Raw genomic sequence first — 25022 nt, forward strand, 5'->3', positions numbered from 1 at the left:
TATTTATATTTACACCGCCCACTATGGACCACAATGGCCTCATCCCAATGGCATAGTTCAATATATAAAACTCAATTAAACAATCATAGTGCAAATTTTGACCTCAAGTTGCAGAGTATGAGTTTTTGTACCCAAATTTTCAAAGGTCATTCAATGAATGTGTATATGTATTGGGGTTAAAGAATTGTGTCCTGATAGATGAGCATGTTGTAGATCCGAGTGACCATCATAATTTCATGACAAAGGAAATGAAACGTTCACTTGCTGTTGTTGAATGCACTTTGTTCCACATGCCAACGTATCAGGAGAACATGTAGGACAGCCATCTTCGTCTATCCCATCTTGGCATAGGCGTATCCCGTCACACTGGTATTCCTGATGATTTCGTCAGAAATGGGGAAAGAGTTGTTAATATTAATCACCTGTTCATCTAATTGAATTGATTAACGAATAATCAAGGTGATGATATTGAAAAAAGGTATAGCCTACATATTACACCGATACTTTAAAATACTACACGTGTGGTGCCTCCTCTTCAGCGGGCAGGGCATTTTACACGGGGCCAAAGGGGATTAAGTGTAGCTAAGTGTTCGTGATGTAACTTACCCTCGATACACAAATTTCACGTCCGCTCTGATCCCGACATTGCACATCATCTTCATTTGGACACACTATTGATGTTACTTCGATCGTTACCGTCGGCGATGTCGGTATTGATGTTGGTTCGTCTTCCGGGCAATAATATGGTGTATCTACATCCGCTTCCAATCCATTTAAACACACGCATGTCCGATTGTCATCGCTGAGAAACGAACTACCGGGGCATGCGCATTTGTAATGTTCGATATCGGGTGATGCAAGACAAATGTGTGAACAAGTTGTATTTTCTTGGACTGGACAGAAACTACGACCTTTCAAAGACAAATAACCCAGCAAACACAAAAACGTTTTAAAAACGTTTTTAATAAGTTATATTTTGGCTTTTGGTTTACATAAAACGTTTTAATAACATTAAAATGTCGGGTTATATAAAGGTCATGAAAACGTTTTAAAACGTTTTGTATGAAAACACACTACAACAATATTTTTAAATGTTTTCAAAAATGTTATTGTAAACTATTTTTGCAAACATTTTTGCAAAATATTTTGTCAACACTTAAATAACATTATGTTAAAATATTTGCACTCAGCAAACACAGAAATGTTCTTAAAATGTTTTTTTCAAAACGTTTTAATAACATTTAAATGTCGGGTTATATAAAGGTCATGAAAACGTTTTTAAAACGTTACTGCAAATATTTTGGGCAAACATTTTTCGCAAAATATTTTTTCAACTCCCAAAATAACATTCTGTTTAGAATGTTTTGTATCAAGTTTTCAAGAATGTTTTTGGAATGTTATTAAAACGATTTTATACCCTTTTAACCCGACATTTAAACGTTTTCTGCAAAACATTTTTGTTTGCTGAGCAGTAGATTATCAAAAATGTTTTTTAAGGTTATGAAAACGTTTTATACTCTTAATATACCCTTTATATAACCCGACATTTAAACGTTTTCTGACAACCTTTTATAACCTTTTGCGAATCATGTCAAAAACGTTTTGTGTTTGCTGGGAAGACAGCAAAATAGTTACTTTTCTCTGTAACTTGAGTATTCGCCATTAGTGCATTATATCCGAGTTTCACTGTCTCCGGTCTCGCAACGGTCATTACAGTCGTACTCACGTGTGAGTGATATTAAAGAAACCTTTCTGAAGGAACATTATTTAAAAAGCTGTCGGTTTTGAAATGTAGAATGTTGCATTTATATAAGTTGCTCATATAAGTTGCCTGTGCTTTTCAGTGCTCCCTGGCAGTTCAGAAGGCCTCGTTTATGTTATTTTCTGCTTTTGATGTTTGTTGCCAAATTAATGAAGTTATCTTGAAACTGTGGTAAGTACTCATTAAGATCAAGTGCATTTTGGAGATGCAGTGATTGATTATATCTTGCTAAATAATCCAGCCTGAAACATATTTTTTCCCACTCAAAAAAAACCAAAACACACATACATTGACTTTCACAGGACTCAACTAAGTTTAGTAGAAGTCCGGGACATGAAGAGAGAAGGAAGTATGACAATCAAAGAACCTGGTTTTAATAATTAAACAAAAACATTTACAGAAACAAAATACTTATCCTCTGCCTTAAATAATTTAACAATTTTACATCACAACTTGGCCTAGATGAATCAATGATTTGCATAATCTTTTGCAGACGAAAATGTCTTTCGCCTGAGACATTTAGTTGTCCAGTCTCACTATACGCGGTACGAGACTGCATCCTTCGTCGTCTACAACTGCGCATGTTATTTGTATGTTCACGAATGAGGGCGTCCGTCTATATACTTGCTCTGTTTGCCTAAATGAGTTATTACCATTGATTTGGTCGATAAGGCGGTAAAATATTACATAATTCTTTAAGGCCCCTGTATCGTAATGGATAAAATTACCTGTGTATTTTGCTTCAGGGTGCAGTACCGTCAAACCCATCGCCAATCCATCCGCTGTCTGTAGTGAATTAACTGTTTGAAGATTTGCACCAGAAAATTTATTAACTGACTGAAGCGTATATTGTCTCCAATCTGTCCAATAAATAGTGTCCTGAATAGGAAATATACATTACCAAATTGTAAAAGAGGAATTGATATATTTTTATAGTTATTTATCGTTATTATTGGTTGTGTGTTCGTTTGTCTTTTGTCTTATTATTATTTATTTGTGTATTTGGTCTCATTTTTAAATTTTTACGATACAAGACTGGTTCACCTGAAAGACGGCGATTGAAAACGGGTGCTGCAGAGCCTGTTGATAAGGTCCATGCTGAACTATGGCCCGTCTGTCTGATCCATCCATGTCACTGCTTTCTATTTTATTTACCAGCGCGCCACCAGCGTTTAACCAGTACAATCGTCTTGATTTGAAATGATTAGAATATAAATGAAGGAAAGAGGTGATTAGCGTTCGTAGTATTTCATCATCATAATCACCGCCATCAACGTCATCAACGATACACTACATCATCCTCATCGACGGCGCTGTCGTCATCCTTATCATTCTTTAATCAACGCCATTACCTGTAATGTCAAACCAGTATCAACACCGATCCTCACCTTTATTATCATTTTGTCCATCGTCACCACCACCACAACCACCACCAACACCACCAAAACCATCACCAACATCACCATCATTACCACTACCACCATACCCACCAGTGGCGTAGCGTGGGTCATCACATTGGGGGGCACCGACCATGATTTCAGCTCGATTGGGGGCACGTGCCACCCCCGTGCCCCTATGACGCTACGCCACTGATACCCACAGTACGACTGAGCAGATCTCAAATCTGGTTTTGTTCGTAATTATCTTTTCCGTACTATTACCTTGCATCGTAGTCAATAGTTACATCATTGGGCCACCTGAGATTTCTGTCAACAATAACACGACGATTGTTCCCATCCATTCCCGCCTTTTCTATTTTCGGTACCAAACCCCAGTCGGTAAAATACAAGAATCTAAATGTTTGGAATAATCATGGAATGTGCAAATTATATATTCCAGGGATATATTATAAGAAAATGAGATTTAGTGCCGATTGGCCGTTTAAAAACTACTAAAATAAAGAAGAGCAGTTAAAACAATGGCAGCAAATCAAGAAAATTTATTTGAAATGAGTTATTACTATCAATTTGGATGTAAAAGCAGTGAAAACGATGCATACTCTTTTAGGCATCAGTAACTCACCCTTCACGCGGATCGACCACGATGCCTCTTGGATCATCCAAATCAGTGTCATACAAAACCGTCCTATAGCTGCCGTCAGCTTTAGCAACTTCCACAGTATTCGTAGCGAAATCGGTCCAATATATGTTTTGATTGATCCAATCATAGCTCACGCCGTCTGATGCGACCTCTGTTATTAAAGTCTCCTGGGCTAACGTTTTTATATCCAATCTGTATTTAGAAATCAGAAAAGCGTCAGATTATTGCAAAATGTAAGCCATCACTGCAAATTTACACAATACGTACATTGTGAACGCCACGGACACGTCAATAATTTAGTGTATTGTGCTTTTGGAAAAACTTTTTTAATAGTTACGGTACCTTTTTGTTTCAATATTACTAATGAGTCCTCTGTTGTGAATATACATCATTTAAATTTGAAATATTTTGCTGAAGCGGGATTCGAACCGGCGACTGGTTTGCGAGATGATGGACAGCGATCTCAATAACCTTTGTTCGGCCGTTGGTTGCCATGTGGTTGGTCAGAGCACAGATCAAGATGTGGTCAGAGCCATAAAACCGTGCTGTCGTGAGGGCGTGATTACGATACAACCCGGGAAGCGACTCGACAGTGGAGAGGATCAGTGAAGATGCAACTTTGAAATACTCTAAATACAAAACAGATATACCTTGAAATCTTTCCGCTTGAGACATCTGTCCAAAACAAGGTATTTCCTTCGCTATCGTAATCAATACCCACAGCACCACGTAATCCACCGACAACTTCTTGTAACTCATCCGTCTCTGTGTCAAAAAAATTAATGCTTTCTCGGAAAGCAAATGCTAATACTGGATGTGATGGGTTTATAACTATGCAGGACGCAGTATCTGTATCGGAGACGTAACCAGATGGACATGCGCAATGATAACTTCCGTCTGTGTTAGTACATATTTGTCCATTGCTGCAAGGTGGCGGGTTCTCGTGGCATTCATCAATGTCTATTATAAGAAGAAAAAGGGTACATGGTTTTTATAATGACTTACACAGCCACCACACCATGATAGACTACTAATACTATAGTTTCTTAAAGGCTACTTCTATTATTAAAAGAAAGTTATTCAAATACTCTTTCATACTAATTCACAAACATTTTGCTTGACAAATCCATTAAAAGAGTATCCCGGGAGTACTCACGACTTCTATCGTTTCGCCATCGGGGCTGATGGTTTGATCACAAGTGACTTCGCCCACTGCTTTTCCCGCGAAACAGCTTATTGACATTTCCCGGAAGTGATGATGTTTTTGTTTTGAGCAGTGGATCGTTTCACGGGAAAAGCAGTGGACCAAGTCACTTGTGATCAAGCCATCAGCACCGATGGCGAAAGCGCAAGTCGTGAGAACTCATTTAATGGATTTGTCAAGCCAAATTGTTTGAATTATTTATCTACAATCCTACAAATGCATCTATTTACTCTTTCATACCATCATTCCGTTCATTTGCAACTTTGGTTGAACCCTGTATACAGTTGCCACAGTGTTGACATATCAACGTTGAAACGACGTCATAATTTCAACAATTTAAATGACGGTCTGATTTGTAGGTTTCCGTCAACGTCCAATAAACGTTCTTTCAACACCGATGTGCGTCCGGCCGCATGTTCATATTGATATCGACAAAGGTTGAAACGAGGTAGACATTTTGTTGAAATGAAAACGAATTGAATTCGACGTAATTTTGACGTATAGAATCGACGTTGATCACCAACTATGCATGGTTTGAGACTAAGTTGATGATCGGCAAGTTAGCTTATTAACTCTCTTCACGCGGGTGTCGACTGCAGACGACAAGTTTTTAAAAAAAATTAAAAAGTCAAAAATTTCAGATATGTGAACTTTCATGACCATATTTGGAATCAGCATGGAAAATGTATTAAAAGGAGCAAACAAGCCTACTATTGGTTCAGTGGTTCTTAAGATAGCTTTTGATATTTTGAGAAAATACCTGAAAATTTTGATTTTTTTATGTTGAAGCCTATGGCTAGCATGCAGAGCATGTTAAATTAGGGATTCAATCATGTTTCATGATGTATCGATGATTTCTCTGTTGACATTAGCAATAAAACTAAAGAATAAAGCGGTAATGTTTAGCTTACTTTAATAACATATTAAGAAAGTGTTTACGCATAAGTTCCAAGCATTACGAATTTTACGCGCTCACGTAACGCGTACGCGTAACCTTGCGTCCGCGTATACGCTACTGTGTACTGGAAGTGTGGATTCATCACGGATTAACAACGCTTGGCTCCTGTACAAAGGTATAGGAAGAGTTGTTGAATTACTTGTCAACTTTTGCACATTTTCTCGGCTAGGAGAACCTAATCCAGGTCAATTATTGCATTACGCTATGATAAAAAGAAAAGGTGATGCGACAGACGAGAACAAATAAATAGGAATATGATATTGGCGATGGTCATGAAAATACAAACCTTTGCAGTTATTAGGCCCTGCTGATTGAAAGCCATCTTGACATGCGCATTGGTACCCGTATGGTAATTCTATACATGTATGTTGGCATCCTCCATTTAGACCACCTTTGCTACATTGATCTGATAAATCAACCAAATAAGTACGTTGAGTTATATTGGGTTTGTCATACAAAACCGGCTCCAACAATTGGAGTGATAATTTATTTGTTCTCAACCATTATTCAGTGTTTGCATATGTGAAAGCCACATCTTTTCACTGAAAGATATGGCTTCCAATTTGTGTAAAAATAATGGGGTCTTTTTATATTCTCCAAAACTGAGCATGGATTTTTCAAGTCTTTTTCATTCTAAATATGTATACTTTTATATACTTTAGACAAACAATTTGGCGGTTATGAGGGCCAAACACTTCAAGGTAAAGACCAACCTTAATATCACCACATTCGTTGGAACCTGCCTTTTATAGGACACACCTTGGTCTGGGGCGGACATTTTAAAAATGAATTTAGAAGAGCAGCAACGGCATCACTTGCATTACATTCCAGATGTTAAATCTACATCATGTGCAAAATTTGAGGACATTCGCATGAGTACGTTTTATTTTAGGGCCATTTGTCTATAACTGGTCTTTACATGTAGCCCTATGGAGAGAGTGCCCGTTGAGGGCGCTATAACCCCCATTTTAGGAACAAAAGTGTGATTTAAAAAAACGGACTCGTGCGAATTTTCTAAAATTTTCAGAGTATGTAGTATGAACATGTAGAAATATTATCAAGTAGTTGCCCTACCTGCTCTCCTCCGAAAAAATAAAAAGTCCTATACCTCAATGATAATGAAACCTAGGTGGTACACCCTGTATAACAACCAAAATACCCAAAATACTTTATTGGAGTAAAAAAAAACCCAAATAATAGCAAAACTATATATCCCAAGCTTAACTTTCGTAAACAGTACACTACAATCAATAATTTTCCTGATTCAAAATACGATGCGCCACCAGCGGTTACTTTTGTCAATCCAACTTTTGACTTCCAGGGTCAACATCGCCGTGCACCATCTCTTTTTGGACCATAGCCCGCGATAGGGGTTATAAAAAATTTACTCTGGTCACCAACATATTCATCATGACCTCGCCCCCTCCCTGCCGAAGAAAATAACATCCTCCTAAGACACCTACAACTCCGAGAAAACCAGTCTGCAGAACCTCAGCCTTCCACTCTCCTAACCTCCAGACATCAAAACACCTTTGTGAAATATTCTACATGATTTCACTCAAGTACCGTACCAAGTAAGTTCGCTACCCGATTCATATTTCTGCCGCCTCTGGAGATCAACAATTATATGTATGATAAAGCGCAATCTAGACTTACGACATTCGATTCCTCCAGGTTCATCCTCCCAATCGCCACAGTCATTTCTCTCATCGCAAACAAGTTTTGTTGATATACATTTCCCAGTCTTACATTGAAAGAAGTGTGGTGGGATACATTCACAACCCATGGTAGGGTCACATTCTATGTGGTACGCGCTTGGAACTGTAACTGTGATTTCTGTTGTAGTTGTAACTGAAAAATAAAGTTGATCAGAGATTGAGGGAGATTGTCAAATATAATATATCTGTTCTTGAATATGTTGAAGAGGTTCATTAGGTTTGTAGAAACTCATAATATACACTTCATCTTATCAAAACCAAACATTATTTACTGACCTGACAGTCAAAAGTTATTTACTGCCCTCTCTTGGTGTAGAAAAACATCACTCTGAAGATGGCCATCGCCCAAGATGGTTGAAACTGCCAGTTCAGTAAATAACTTTTGTTTTGACATGAGGAAATGTATAATATATATCTGAATAGGATAAGAAGACCATTTACCAATAACATTACGGTACCTGTGCCTGAAGCAAAGTTTACATTTTCACTTCACAACTTGAGCTCCCCCTGAGGCTTCTATTATATGTCACTGAGGTGACCACATAAACAGATTGTCACATACCAGCAAGCAGTATATTACCCACGTGGGTATACGATTACCTAAGATAATCTTGTTCAATCATATGTATATAGTTCTAATACTAGGAAATGGAATTTGAGACAGTTGGTTATCAAATGTTACATGGCAATGCCACAGTTAATTATTAACACATTAACATCGGGGGCTAGCCTAACGTAAAATACCCTAGCACACATCATCATGCCCTATACAGTGGCAACGTTTTTATCAGTATTGTATGACGCCATTCGTAACGGATGGGGGAGGATGGGGTACAATGGCACACTTCAGATATATCGTAGTTTACGATTTGCGGAAAGAACAGGTCGCGGCAGACAACCCAAAATCGCTGCGCAGAAATAAAACGCGACGTGTGACGCAACGGAAAGACGCTCGCAAAAATATCAGACTACATTGTGAATTTAAAAGTCAAAGTATTTCGACAGACGCAGCGGCTAATTTCCCCCTAGCGTCTTCAACAGCGACTACATACATTTCCGCAGCGTTTCCCGTTGCAGAAGACGTCCAAAAAGCAAGCAAAGCCTGATAACTTGAGTGAAGTGGTGGAGAGAATGAAAAGTCGCAGCAGACTATTGAAGATCGCAAAGACGTCACAAAATGCCCGCTAAATATTTTGGCTTCAAGGCCCATTACAGTCCGTGGGCGTTTTGACGTTGTGACAGACACAGTGGTTAATTTCCCCGCTGAAGTGTCTGAGGCAGCGGAAGACGTCTTTAGCCGCGAAAGACGTCAATTAGGTAAACAATGCCCTAAACAAAGCTGATCAATTGAGCGGAAACAAACAACAACCGAAGCGTTCCACAGAAAATTACTGCGGACGTGTGTCTCAGCAGAAAACACTGCAAAACCTTCGGACTATGTAGCATTTAAATTTGCACATATGTTTCTTTTGAAACCGCATCGCCGTGATATGATTCCAAGGGAATTAGGGCGTAGCTGAAAGCGTATAAAGGCCAGTATAATCGCAATTATCGGACATTTGTGCTATTCGCTTTTCTGCCAAAGCGATCAAGGATAAATTACGCTTAATTCGCATTGGCAAATCGTAAATATCTCAATTGATAAATACGCCGCTGTTGTATAGGTAACTACATGAATCATGCTAAACACATACTGCAACCAAGTTCGTCTTCGCCGTCTTCACAGTCAAGATCACCATCACATGCCCATAATCCGTGTATACAAAGTCCGTTATTACAGCGAAAGTCCTGCACACGAGCACACGCAGGGGCTGATGATGGGCTATTGGTTTGACAGTTGACCTCATCCGATTCGTCCAAGCACTCTATGTCGCCATCACAACGCCAATCCTTTGGAATGCAATCCCTGTATAGAAGTGATAATTACTAGTACGACGAGTAGGACCTGTTTTTTATTAGTCACAGAACATGTACTTAATTTATGATTACGCAAGAAAGATGAGGTGTAAAAGTACGAGAATCGTCCAACCTGAATCGGGAATCGGGTGCAGTCTTGTGGCCGCTCGTCTTTCTTGCGCAATCACAAGTTATAAGAACATAATTAATTCTCTGAATTTATTATTCTGCCAGGGCTTTGAAGCCATCTCTTACCTTTTTGGACTGTACAACATGCTTACCCATTACTACACTGAAATTCACTGTCACTGCAGGTTCTTTCTGGACAACCTTCTTCGTCTTCGGCGGAAACACAATCACCATCTCCGTCACATACCCATATGTGAGAGATGCACTTCCCATCAGAACACATAAATTCGTCAACAGTACATGTTGAAGATTCTGGTGAATAACATAAAAACAAACATGGTTTAGGGAGGATAAAAGCAAGAACACCACCATCGAGACATACACAGTAATTAATGAACGTAACGTAATTTATCAAATGCAATATCTTACTGCAATTCTGTTCATCGTTGCCTTCCGGACAGTCAGGTGTCGCATCGCAAACCCATGCGTAAGGAATACAAATTCCAGCACTACACGTAAAGGATTCTACTGGACAGGTTGATTCCGCTGTAACAATTAAAGAAGCCCAACAGCTTGAAGTTATTGACATACCAACCCCACTCTCATACACAACACTCATCAGCTCTCATCAATATATACCAACATAGGAGGTTTGTATGCTAGAGTGTATATTCTCGGTCTCTCCTCATTCAAACTGCAACGAGAACTTCCACAAACACTATTCTAAAACCTACCGAACAACCCCACACCTGAATCCACACCCCATCAATTCATCACGATGGAGCACAAGCCGGCTGGGACAGAAACCGATGCCAGTGCGGATGATATCTAGCCACAGGAGGGCGACAAACAATATATCTAGCGATCTAGGGCTATAATTATATCCGGGTCTTATGACTACTTTAACGTGACTGTGCACTTATAATTGAAGACCGAATTAAAACGACTAGTTTGCGTCTGACGTGATTGCAATGTGATTGGTTGTTGACCTGCGCATTTTCGGTCTAGTAGATAGGGCGTCATACGCAAAACAGTCTTTTTAATTCGGTCTTGATTATAGGACGTTGTTTCTTTTATAGGAATTAAGTTTATTTGAAATGTACATGTACTAATCTTTACAAATCAGATTTTTAAACCCCGACTGCATTTTTGTTCAATAATCTTGACTGTCTTTATGCATTCTATGCGTTGTCCACGCGTTCATTTCGTACGTGCAAAATCTTCAACATTGGCTAAAATAAGCGACCTCGTTCCGTCACAGGAGTGATTTTGAATAGATAGACGAGCTTACGATCACGGCGTTTGGGAATCGCAACATCTCTATTATATACAAACACTCACGGCAAGTAGCTTCGTCCGATTTGTCCGGACAGTCTTGGTCTCCATCACAACGCCATCTACGGGGGATACATGACCCATCATCGCACTGCCAATCTGAACTCGAACAAGTTGGAACTATAGATAAGAAAAGAACAATAATTGCTAAATTTGTAACATGGCATGAAATTAATTCCTTGGAATTTGCCTTGATAGTAGAGCTGACAATCTGGGGGCCATTGTGAGCTTTGTGATAAAAAGCAAGAGGGTTTCCATATATTATGAAGTACTAGATTTGACCCCTGGTGACCCCTAGAGGTTACGAAAGGTCACAAAGGGGCAAAAAACGCAGTAATTTGAGCGCTTTTACCCTACAAAACTAAAAGCATGACATTTTATCTGAAAAGGAGATTTAGAATGACATATCATAATAGAGCGGTGATAGCACAAACTGTAGCCTACATTTCTTTAATCCTTGTGCTCAGAGGAGTAATTAGGAGCTGTAACTTGTTTTATTGTTGTATTGCTCACGTTTATTTGATGGCATGTAAAAATACGTCATTCACAAGATAAAGTGAACACTGATGGCGCTATTTATCGTAAATCGTGTTTTCATCTTTACAAGGTGTAGACACTGGTATAGTGGCATTAAAACACCAGAAAAGTAGTAACAAATTGTAAGGACATTTTCCAAAACCTTTTTATAATGAAATTTAAGGACTAACTTATATTCTTTGGCTACATTAAATTAAAAATATATGTAAATAGCGCCCTCAATTTCAACACAAATACAGTTAATATAATAAATATTACCACAAAAAAGCAGAAAAGGATGAGTTGATAAAGAAATGAAAAGTTATGTTTCAAATAGCTAAAAATATATGTGATAGCTGTTGGTATCGTTCTGGTCTAGAATATAAAGTAATGTTAGAAAAATTAATAAATGGTCACATCAGACCACCATGTGCTGATCAAGTTTATGCACAATGGTGCATGAGCATAAAGTGGCCATGAACTTGGGATATCGCAACAAATATTTCAATTGGGGTCACACCTGTTACATGGTGCAATAATTTGCTTACCATTCTAATCTAAAGTTGCGAAGTTTACTGTTTAAAAATTTAAATAAATTTTATAAGAATAAACTTATACATAAGAAAATCACCTCTTTAAAGCCATATCATAATATTTCCATAAGAAATAGAATCTTATTTTGTTTTTGGTATAAAATGTTACTTTTCACTATCACATCATGTCTGGTTAATTCAATAATTCTTTCGCGGCTCGATTTCTGCAATTCCATCTTGGCAGGTATCACTGCTGATCAACTCAACCGTCTCCATCGAATTTAAAATTGTGCGGTCCGTCTTATTGTCAAAAAAAGAAAGTAAAAACTATGAGCATATTACACCAATCGTCATCGAGCTTCACTGGCTGCCCGTCGATTTGCGCATCCAATTTAAACTTGCTGTTCTGGCTTTCCGTCACTTTGATGGCACTTTACCACCATACCTGTCATCTACGCTTTGCACTTATCAAACTTCCCGCTCCCTTCGACCATCCTCTGAAAAGTTACTCAAAACTTCTTGGATTATCCTCAAATCAGCTGGTGAACGCACATTTCATTCTGTTGCTCCAACTGTTTGGATCTCGCTTCCAAACAGCCTTCGAAGCATCCCCACACTTTTTCAATTTAAACGTCAGCTTAAAACCCATCTCTTCCGTCAAGCTTTTCCAAATTCACAGAATTAATTGCTTCTTTGTTTGTTTGTCTTTTTCATGTTTTGCGCGCTCTGAGTTCCTTAAAAGAACCATCCATTATTATTATTATTATTATTATTATTATTATTATTATTATTATTATTATTATTATTATTATTATTATTATTATTATTAGATATGTCCTCTTTTAATTTGGGCCCAAACAGACGAGGCAATACGAAGAAAATCGCCATTCAATACCAGTGCATATGTCGCCAATGCGAGCCACTCATTCGAATGCGAGTCGTGTCGGCTTTTTTGACATGTCACGACTGCCCGCACGCCTGCACAGTGTCATCGCCCCGATATCTTCATGGCAGAAATCGCCATGGTAGGTTGAATCCACCGCCACGCATGGCCATTTTGTTCCGACCTGTTTAATAGTTTTGAGACGCATAATGGGCCGAAGGACATCTGACTAAGGCTACTGACAATTGCCCGGTGACTGACCTCGCTCTGTGTGCGTCGAGCATGGTACGCCATAGGTCATATGCTTTTAGACTACCCACGATTGGCCTATACACTGCGCTATATAATTCGGCACATATAAAATCAGAATTATTGTCAGTTTTTGAGTTCAAGACGCAAGCTTCTTTCTCAAGACGCAAGCTAACGACTATCATATCTGTTCAACACATTCAAGTGCAAGGAACCACATCGGGCTTCTTTAGACGAAATCATTTACGGGAGATATTCATCATTTTCTACCCCGGTATTCAAAGATTTTCGTCTAAATGTCAAAATCGTGCATACACATTCACGTGTATCGATCCCGGGTATTGATTTTAGTATCTCTGGTGTACCAAGTAATTATTAGCCAGGCAATGTCGGTGTGGCCTGTGTTATGCACATTATGTACGAGTTCGACTAATATTGCCATCGTAATAATAAAACGACGGGTCCTGTGGTTTATTCAAAATCTCTAATTTCGACAAAACTACAGCACCTGAAGTCTTGATTTTTGCAGGGTATTTTAGTTTACTAATGTACACAACAATCGTGTAAAAAACAGAATTTTGAAAAATATTGAGGGGCGTCCTCATCAGCAAAGCGTTGGTCTCATTCAAATAGATACATTACGAAATAAATTATACAGATATAACTGGACCCTTGTATGATTGCATCTATGTGTGAGACACGTGCTTGTTTGTTTGTATATTAGCTTATATGAGTGAAGGGAGGGGGTTGTTTGTTTGTTTGTTTGTATGTTTAATACCCACCTGCTCGTTTAATGCAGTCTGAATCTCTTTCATCACTCCCATCCCCACAGTCATCTTCGCCGTCGCACGTCCATGACATTTGTATGCAATTACCGTTGTCACATTTAAAGAGGATGAGATTGGGAACGCCACTAGAACCACAATCTTCGAATCCTGAAAAAGTATGAATCTTTGACATTATAATATGATAAGATGATAAGTTGAGTGGGGTCTACCTGATTTAGAAATGTATTTTTATCGCGAAAGGGGACTAGCACCTAATCTGGGGAAACTGTGAGGGAGCTACAAGACATAATAACAATAGTTAAAAGTAGTAAATAATAACTTTTTAAAGAAATTGCGATCGCCTCCAACACGTACCGTACTGGCGAAAAATAATTGGGGCCAATGCGGGCGAATTCCTGGGATGCGTTTCAATGTGGCCTGTGTGGTGCGTTTGTTGAGAGTGTGTCTGTGTTTATGTTTGGTACAATTACCGAATAGGGTGCAACTTGCTGGACTAGTCCAGTCCTCGTTTACGGAGTTTAGGGTTAGGGTTTAGGGTTGGAGTAGGGCAGTCTTGTGATAAGATTATGTTTCTATGTTGTTACAAATTTTTTTGTCCGCGATGGATCTATTTGAATGTTTTTTTTAAATAATTACGCGACAGCAATAGAGCGAGACGTCACTTAAAGCCATATTATAACATTTTCAAACAAAATAGATTAGCATTTCTTTGCCATAAAATGTTAGCTTTTACTGTCAGATATATCCCCTTTTAATTTGGAGCCGAACAACTACGGCAAAGCAAAGAAAATTGGAATTTACTACCAGCGCACATGTCGCCAATACGTACCACTCCTTCGGTCATGTTGTGGTACGACCCTTTGTTGTGTATATCACCGTCCCGCACGCCGTACGTACTGTGTGTTATGAACATCGTGTATGCGTTCGACTAATAATTCCATTGTAATAATAAAGCGTGGATTCCGGCATTTTATTCAAAATCTCGGATTTTGACAAAACTACAGCACCTAGAGTCTTAATTTTTGCAGGGTATATTGGTTTAATAAAGTACAATTTAATCGTGTAAAAAAGGAATTTTAGAAATTCAGTGAGGGCGTCTTCCTCAGCAAATGTTATAATATGGCTTTAATGAACTAAGGCATCAGACAGTGAAAAAGACTTTATAGGACTGATTCAGGTGAGTGAGAATTCATCAGGGCAATGCAATGGCGAGTCGCAAACAACATTAGTTGGGATACAAAGTCAGCTATAATTCTCGCTATTTACAATAAGGGCGCCGCCAGCGGTTTGCGATGTAATCGTGATGTATCATGGGAAAAGGTCGACATCCAAGTCCGCGCAATCAGTACGACGGCAACTTCGTGACCTCTTTTGTTCGATAGAAAATTTTTACGGGTTGGTGAACACGGGTTACGTAACTAAATGTTGAAAATTTGGCCGGCAAACATGTTTTAGCGAAATAGCTCCAGAAATGGGAGACAAGGGTCGTTTTTTTTTTTTTTTTGCACCATGATCACGGCTAAGATACCAAACATTTGTGCAAAGAACAAAAACGAGTAAAAGTTGAATAATTTTGAAAATAAAGAAGCTTGAACATGTCCAAAGTGGCCGGGAAAATGAGAAAAATTGCATGTCACGATCACCAAAATGGTTATATCTACAACTATGAGCAAACGCCGGTCTTATGCTTTTCTGTAATGATAGATATTAACTAACTTGAGCTTGTATTAAATTTTCAGCGAAAATGATTGGTGGAACAATCGAGTCGTAGGTTGGAAAGTTACTCTCAAAACGGCTCGTGTCTCAATCGTGCGTGTCCCGTTAGTGACAAGTGTCACTAGCAAAATAGCAGCCGGCCTTGTCATTATATCGAATAATAATCGTCAGAATCGTCCAGTTGACTCCTGTGATATTTCTTTATTCAAGTAAAATACTGCATTGACTTAAAAATATTGAAGCCAATATAAAAAGTAATATCACCTCATTTGACTGAACTTAAAAGCAGTTTTAAAAGTATTATTGTTGATCGAGTCCCTGAATGAGAAATAAGATTGCAAAAGATACGAGTATGTTCAAGCAGGTTGTGATGGTCTAGTGGTTGACGCCGTGGTTTGAAGTGCGAGAGGTTGAAGGTTCGAATCCTACAGCATTTCGATTTTTTTTTTTTTTTGTTCAGTTAGGCCTATGGTGTAGGCCCGTCAGTATTTTGATCAATTAAAAATATTTCTATGCAACACGTTTGCAATGTTTTACATATTAAAAAATAAGATAGCGTCAGCCATAATTTACAATTTCAAACCTGATATTTTGGAATAATATTTTTAATATTTTTACACCGTTCTTACACCATACCCAGACATACACATAATTGGAATCAGCGTTTCGTTGTCTAGAGTAACTTTAATTATCTTCAATAGAACACCACAAGCGGTCAAGATAAAAAAAAATTATTTCTTTCATTTTACCTCATTATTTCTGCTTCAAATGATCAGAAACCCCCCGGGAGAAACCCTTCCTGAAAGTTGTTTACTAATATCATAAATATTTTCAACAAAAAAAAAACCCGCTATGGTAGGGTTCGAACTTCCAACCTCACGCACTTCAGGCACCGACTTAGCCACTAGACCATCACAACCTGCTAACTTATTCTCGTACCTTTTGCAATGTTATTTCTAATTCAGTGTCTCGTTCAACAATAATCGTTTATAAACTGTTTGTAAGTTCAGTCAAATGGCTTGAAATTATGTTTTATATTGACTTCGATATTTTGTATGACAGGGCAGTATTTTGTACATTGTATTTGCATTTAGTAATTGGATTTGGGAATGAGGACATGTCATAGGGCCTGCACTTTGGCTCGTTTTTTGCAGGTTTACATGGTCCAATAATCACAAGATGACTGACATGTGGTAACAAAGGAAGCAGTCACTGCAATTTGATTATGTCCCATATGATTGGCCATTCAAGACACCCCTGTGAATATACTATAGCGGCCTTTTCAAAATATAATACCTGTTTGCTTGACTGCATTGACAATACCCGGGAACAATAGACCACTTGCCATGTGACGTCATTGCCCGGCAGTATGCGCGCGCATTATGGCAATTTACATTGTTCTTTGCCCTGCAGTGTGCGTACGCATCGTAGTCTGCTAAGGGCACATGCATTTTAAATCGCCCGGCACATTTCATATAGTACAGGAAAGCCATTGAACAGTGTAGCAGCTCGTTCGACCATATCGACCGATGAGTCCCTCGCCTTTGTTGATAAACAGTGATGTCAAGTGGTCTATACACACAGTATATGCATTGGACAAACTTTTTACAATTTGATAAGTGATAATGTGACCTCCAGATTTATACATCGTTCGTCTCGCACACTGACAACATTTGATTGAATGGACTGTAGGCTACTGCGCCGTGATTACGGTGAAGGACACCGGTTCAAATCCTTTGTTTGGAGCCAATCGATAAAAGCATGCAGGGCCTCTATACCCATGTACAGTTTATCCCTACATAACCTATGTCTTGAATACGCTGGCAAAGTTATGTAATAATCGGATTAATACTATATGGTCATTTTCACGGTAAAGGGTGTAACTTTGGATTTTTAACATTTTGATCCGTAGTTTTCTAATAAAGCCACAGAATTCCATGATTTTTGGCCACATAAGTCATCTAGTTAGCAGCTACCTTGGGTAGCATAATCATCTTCGGGAGTTACTGCGTTCAGTTTTAGCAGGCTTAAATGTACCTAATATTGCCATTTTGAAAAACTGTAAAAAACAGTAACATTTTTGTAAAACCCTGTGTTTTCTTCAGTTAGTTCATGGATAATTTTTCTTATCCTGAAAGTACGGCCATATGTTCAGTAAACACTGCCACATTAGATTTAATTGTGAACAGCCCTGTATTTTTGAGAACCGGACTTCGATATTTGTCGTTTCGAGGCTTCATTTTCCGTTAACAATTGTTAACAAACTTTGTGGGTATAGCTTTGGTTCATAATTCTTGGTTATTTCTTCACTTCTTCTTGATTCATAACAGTTGATATCTTAACTTGAAATGGGTAACAAAAATTAGTTGATTTGCAAGCTTTTAAAATTTGTATAAAATCTTGACTTCAAAGAGCCGTTTTTCCGTTAACTTTTTTGAAGCCTCCGAAACAAACTGTTCAGCAAGCTTGGGCAAATATAAATAAAAGAGCTCATCCAATCAATTTATCAAAATGTAGCAAAGTAGATCCTCAAGTCACTTGTTTTTAAATCATGGAGATATATATCACCGTTTGAAAATGGGACCCAATACAAACTTTCCGTTAACAATTGAAGCCTCCGAAACAAATGAAGCCTCCGAAACAACAGTAAGCTTAATTATCATCTATGCATATCTAAATTGGTATGTTCCATATTGATATCTGCATTGTAATTGTTGCATGATATGTGCAGAATGTCATAAATTTAAAAAAAAATTAATATTATAGTTAATGCTTGAAAAATATACTGATATCCAAGAAAGCCCGTTTCGGAGGCTTCACATGCAAATAACACCATACTTAACAAATGGGTGAAAAAATTACCATGTTATAAATCTACAATATCTGCCGCATAGAATCATTGATTCAATACACACAAGAAAATAACAGCTTAGATGATCCCAACAGTGTTGTTTTCAAAAAACTACTTCTGCAATGTTTAACCATTGTTAACATGAAGCCTCCGAAACAAAAAAAAATGACTTGCTGTGATAATTTAATTTTTGTCACAACTGAAATTCAATACTTAGAAGCAAAGCATGAAAATTAGTAATTGTGATATTTTTTACCTATTTTTCATGTCAACTTGTAGTAGTTAGCCAAATATTTTACTTTTATGATCACCTGTGTTGTTAACTGAAGCCTCCGAAACACAAATCGCTTGAATTGCCAATTCTAAAAATAACTCCAATTTCTGTGAAACTTGGCTGGGAGGTTCCTTTCATCAAGTAGTATTTGTACATGAAGTTAGACATTTAAATTATTTTAGGAACCCAATTAAAACTTAAAAAATATGTTTAAGGTTGGGAAATTTCCATTGCAAATGACCCTTGATGTTAAAAATTTTCAAAATTGCAATTACAAACATAGCAAAACATGGTATAAAATTTAACATATATCTGTTGACTTACTTTGGAATGGGATTTCACATGTATTCCAGCTTTCATGTCATAATTTTCTGAGCTTATGTAAAATACATTTTTCTTAGATTTTAACCAAAATGTTATGGAAATGTCAAATTTTTATCAGAAATCAAAAGGTTTAAGCCTTGAAACACTATTTTACTGGATTTAAGTTGCTTCTATGCATGATTACAGTAAACAGAAACATATTTAAGTGGTTTGAAATTTTGACCCTAAAAATCAAAAGTTACACCCTTTACTGTGAAAATGACCATATAGCAGTAGGTAAAAACAAGTTTTGAATAATCCGCTATAAAGTCCCATTCAGTGATCCCAGCGAAAGTGAAAAAAAAAAAAATCAAATTGTTACGTTTATAAATTTTTTTAATGAAAAACAAATGGCAAAAAAACAAAACAGGAAAACGACAGTATTAACGAAGTTGAAGCCCCATTCAAATACATGTAGCTAATTTATATACTGTCAGTACCGGTATATAAATTACAGACTCACGTAAATGCATTATTTTTTGTCTTAGACACACGGTTTTCGGCTGAACCACTGCACTAGCAAGCTATGTTAGCACATCTATGACAATGACGAAAGGTACAAAATCAGCCATAGGCCTTTAGATAGCAGAAGACACCAAAGTGGTGTTATATGACCTTTGACATTCTTTTGTGGCGAGTGACATGGTCTTTCAATTCACGCCGAGTGTCCTTGACAGGTTTGACTATGCTTCAGTGGTCATGAAAGAATTCAAAATATAACCTCTGCCCCAATAATCCCAAGCAATTGTCTGAAACTGCTCCTCGGATCATAAGAACTCAGTCCTCAAATGATAGTCATAATAATGTCCAAAATATAAAAATTACTGACTATCATTGAAGACTGAGTTCCGCAGTCTAGTATCCAAAATCTGAATTTTGATGATTTTTACGATCGCCGGGATGAAAAAAAAATCAAAAAATCACTGAATGGGCCTTTAGTTCCCTCCTCTCCTTACCCTGGCAATATAAATCAAAGAAAAATAAAGAAAAAAAAAAAGAAAACAAGAAAAGAAAAAAAAAAGACAAAGAAAATTAACAAAATTAAGGGATCTGGAATGAGCGTTTTGAGCGTTTCAATAGTATTTTTTGTGGGACATGAGAGCACATCAGACATATTGAATTGCATTCTGAATACGAAGAATGTCTTTCTGATATCAAATAAATTTCATTGTTTGAAATTCACGATATAATACAAATTTTATGACAAATTATTAAAATTTGATATTTTTCACATTTTTGATATATAACAGTCCTCGAAGTAAATATCATAAATCTAATGTTATATTCTTAAACAGTCCTTGGCATACCATACATGTATAGGCCTATGTATAGTAAATTTGTCTGATTTATCTGTTTTGTGCTGTTTAAGCAAATAGTTAAACATAATTTCCATAAAATGTAAGCTTTTACTGTCAGATATGTCCCTTTTAATTTTGAGCAGAACAAGTGAGGTAAAGCAAAGAAAATTGGAATTTACTACTACTAGCGCCAATGAATGTTATACGATTGTAAAACGGTACGATCCTCTAGGGGTGGGTGGGTGTGGGGGTGTGTGTGTGTGTGTGTCATGCACGCGTATTTTTTCTGCAACTATAACGGGACGCAATACGATACCGGTATGTTATAAGAATCAAACTTACAAGAAAGATGGCTCTTGTCAAATCCTACAATTCTGTCAGAGAAATATGCATATTTGCATTAAATTTTTAATTAATTGACATAATTGATTAATTAATAAATATTTTATTTAATGATTTACCATAATTCCAAATATGTCAAACAATATGTCAAATTAAAGCTAATGAAATGCTTTATAAATTAGTCAGAGCGCATTTTGCATAATGCATTTAGTACTTTAGTTACATGATTTTTGCTATACACGCATAGGAGTTGTACTTTTAGAATCCGCGCCTAATCAATAATAATAGTCTTTCACTCCATTGTCAAAGTACTGTGCTCCCTGTAGCATTATGGAGTGACCAGGTCCTAGAGTGTGATGGTTTTGTAGCAGATGACAGTGCTCATTCAAGCCTGTCAAGGTCAGTTAGTAGCCACTTGCTGAATGGATGGCCATTATCAACTATCAAAGAGATGCCTTGTGCAGCTGCCAATCACAGTAGAGGTTTGATAACATTTTGTTAAAAACCCAAATGTGATATAACGACAATGCTGTGCATGTTGGTACTTAATTGTTTGGATTCTTACGTTGAAATTCCCTTGTATTAGTATTTTTATGTGTAGTGTATAGTGGTCATAAATTATATAGCTTTTAAATTTTGGGCATTTTGCTCTGTTGCACTGTACCATTATGGAATTTGAGTAAATCAATTACCGACACAAGCAGGTATACAGTGTATTATTTTATTTTTATTTCGTATCTCAGGAGCACAGCTCACTTGGTAAGGCATCAGAATTTGGTACACTAGCGCTTCGAACTTTAAATCGGAAGGTGGTGAGTTCGAGCCTCATCACGGTCGCATTAATTTTATAAACCAAATATTGTTCGAACTTTTCATATTTGTTTTTCTTTTATTGTTTCTTTTCTTTGTCTTTTTTTTTTCTTGTTTTCTTTATTTTTTTCTTTATTTTTCTTTGATTCATATTGCCAGTGTAAGGAGAGGAGGGAACTAACGGCCCATTCAGTGATTTTTTTTTTTTCATCCGGACGATCGTAAAAATCATCAAAATTCAGATTTTGTACAAGACTGCGGAACTCAGTCTTCAATGATATAGTCAGTAATAATCTTTTGGTCATTATATGACTATCATCATTTGACGACTGAGTTCTTATGATACATCATCCGAAGAGCAGTTTCAGACAATTGCTTGGGATTGTTGGGGCAGAGGTTATCTTTTGAATCCTTTCATGACGACTGAAGCAGAGTTAAACCTGTCAAGGACACTCGGCGTGAATTGAACTGACCATGTCACTCGTCACAAAAGAATGTCAAAGGTCATAAAACATCAACTTGGTGTCTTCTGCTAGTGGTTCAGCCCTAAGCCGTGTAGGCCTATTTAAGACAAAAATAATGCATTTACGTGAATCTGTAATTTATATACTGACAGTATATATAAATTAGCTACATGTATTTGAATGGGGCTTCAACTTCGTCAATACTGCCGTTTTCTTGGGTTTTTTGCCAATTGTTTTCATTAAATTTTTTTATAAAAGTAACAATTTGATTTTTTTTCACTTTCGCTGGGATCACTGAATGGGGCTTTGCAACGCGATATATTCAAAACTTGTATTCACCTACTGTTATAGCATTAATCCGATTATTACACAACCTCGCCAGCGTATTCAAGACATCCAATGCAAATAATCACCTAGATTATGACGTATCATACCGTAAATATGGTGGAGTACTCAAATTCATTCAACAAAAGCATGATTACATTACAAGCTATACGCTGGCGAAGTTACGTAATAATCGGATTAACTACCATAGCAATAGGTGAAAACAATTTTTGAATATACCGCGCTGCACTGATACTTTCACGCGGTACCTCTGCATTGAACCATATCATGCTGATCACTTGCACCTGTAAGATTAGTATCTTTGAAAAGACCAGTATTGTGTTCAATCTATGATTGCAGACATACACAGGTGATTAGTTCAATCTGCTTGTAGTGCAGCGCGATATGTTCAAAATTGTTTTCACCTATTGCTATGGTAGTTAATCGGATTTATTACGTAACTTCGCCAGCGTATTGCAATCTACCGCGACAGCTCGTCTCACACACATAACAAATGCACTATACGATCAAATAGGTTGACGACAACGTTTGATTGAATGCACTGCATTGCGCCATGATTACGGTGAAGGACACCGGTTCAATTCCTTTGTATGGAGCCAATCAATAATTTCACGCACATCCTCTATTATTGCCCAATTATTTCCCGGGATGATTGCACACTGTGAAAGAGCTATTGTTATAATGTTTGATGAAATCGTGTTTAACTACCGTATTTGCTTAAGAACGGCACAATACAGATAAAGCAGGCAGATTTACTACATGTGGTACATGTATATACATATAGGGAATGTGTGTGAGTCGAGTATTACCTAATTATAATAGGGGCGTATCCAAAAATGAATTCACGCCCCTTTCAAATGTCGAGCCAAAGTGCAGGCCCTATGTAACAAATTTAATTTTTGTACACGTGAATTCTGTTAGAAATACCTATAGTTTGATCAGCTCTTTATTAAGATAGGCGGGAAATGCTAGGCTTTAACCACTACGCCGAAAAGTAGACCCACGTTTATAAGAGTGCTATTAATTGACCTGTCTGACCTATATGTTGTGTGTTAAAGAAAGTAGACAAAGTACAGGATTCAATTAACATGATTAATAATTTGTGATGCTTCTGGCGAGATGTCACAAGACAATTCTCAAAATTAAATATTTTGATATTAATCCGCGATGTTATAAGGCCCGCCGATTACGAGCTGATCAAAGTATATGATCTCTTACTTTTCCACATAATAACGTAATTCCATTTTATCCTTCCCATAATGCATTTAACTTCCGCTGGCTAAACCATTCATGCCATTTTTGCATGTTGCTGCTCGGACCACTGCATGCAGCATGTTCATATTTCAGCAATGAATCTCCAATCACGCATGTTCCCGTTTTTAAATAAGCACTCAACTTTAACAGCTTCCAATAATGCTTACCTTTCACTTCCGTTACAGCCAGATATATCACAAATAGTATGAATGACTTCATAATGTGTTTTTCTTCCCGTGCACGTTAACTTTTATGTTATATAACGCATGTAACATGCCTATGTGTTCAGTTACATATATAGTTTTAACGTTATTAAACAAATGCAGATATTAAGGTCAACAGGTCAGAATAATATTACTTTTTAAATTCGTGATCAATTTGTAATTTCGTTAGCTGCCTTATGACAAATTAAAAGACATAAAAATCAACTTGCAGAAACGGTACCAATAACTGCTTGAATCAATGACACGCGGTGTCTATTCAAGTGTAGAACATGTCGAATCCGTTTCAGTTGACATCTTGCCGGCTTGAGGAACATATTTGCCATCTGTCTATACCATTCTCAAATGGTATTTCTTCTGAAGTGAGTCGATTAGCTTGATTTGAAACGGCAGCTACCGTTGTAACATTTTGTATTTCAACGAACTCAAAGTGCAAGGTCCGTTACCCGATTAGTGTCTGGTTCGAACGTTCACCTTAACCCTGTCAAAAATACAGACAATGTCAATATGGAATTAGCTCGGCTCGGTATCGGACTCCACATGAACCCATTGCGGTATCCTACGCTATATTTATTCATTTATTGCATGTTTTCTTTATTACTATCGTTATTATCATTTTATCGCATTTTTTTAAACCAAAATGTTGACTAATCGTCGATTGCTTCCAGTGGTGTGCCGATCGAAACCGGGATCGAAACGTGGGCAAAGTCATCCCACCTGTTCCATGGATTATAAAGGCGCGCCGATTAATAAACCGAGGATAACGCACCCGGTTTCCTAAACCCCATTTACATGATTTAACGATCTTGATTTGAGTTATTTCAAGATAAGGTGCCTTACCCAGATTAAGGTGCCGATACCTCATCAGATAAGGTCCGTTAATGATCCTGGGTTTGCGCCTTACTCCTATCGGGATTCACCAATTCAGGTAATCCCACTTGAAATTCACACTCCCTATTTGGGAGATTAAGGTCATGTCTTCCACAAGGGTGTATGGATTTCATATAGTCCAATATTTATATCTGCTACTAGGCCTATACCTTCTTGTATACTATGTATTTGCCATATTCTCG

General features: G+C 37.4%; 1 protein-coding gene across 1 annotated transcript; it reads right to left on the minus strand.

Annotated features, from left to right (window-relative positions):
* Nucleotides 1–332: 332 nt before the first annotated feature.
* LOC140156966 (low-density lipoprotein receptor-related protein 2-like) lies at nucleotides 333–23947 on the minus strand. Its single transcript, XM_072180016.1, has 14 exons — nucleotides 23896–23947; nucleotides 14006–14158; nucleotides 11049–11162; nucleotides 10137–10253; nucleotides 9860–10019; nucleotides 9377–9588; nucleotides 7621–7815; nucleotides 6251–6370; nucleotides 4453–4762; nucleotides 3785–3994; nucleotides 3424–3555; nucleotides 2807–2951; nucleotides 2491–2641; nucleotides 333–430 (listed from the first exon to the last, which is right to left on the minus strand). Exons 1-14 carry the CDS (start codon nucleotides 23945–23947, stop codon nucleotides 333–335), a joined length of 2169 nt encoding a protein of 722 aa, XP_072036117.1.
* Nucleotides 23948–25022: the final 1075 nt, after the last annotated feature.

The sequence above is a fragment of the Amphiura filiformis genome, chromosome 1 (assembly GCF_039555335.1).
Source record: "Amphiura filiformis chromosome 1, Afil_fr2py, whole genome shotgun sequence".
In the NCBI taxonomy this organism is placed as follows: Eukaryota; Metazoa; Echinodermata; class Ophiuroidea; order Amphilepidida; family Amphiuridae; genus Amphiura; species Amphiura filiformis.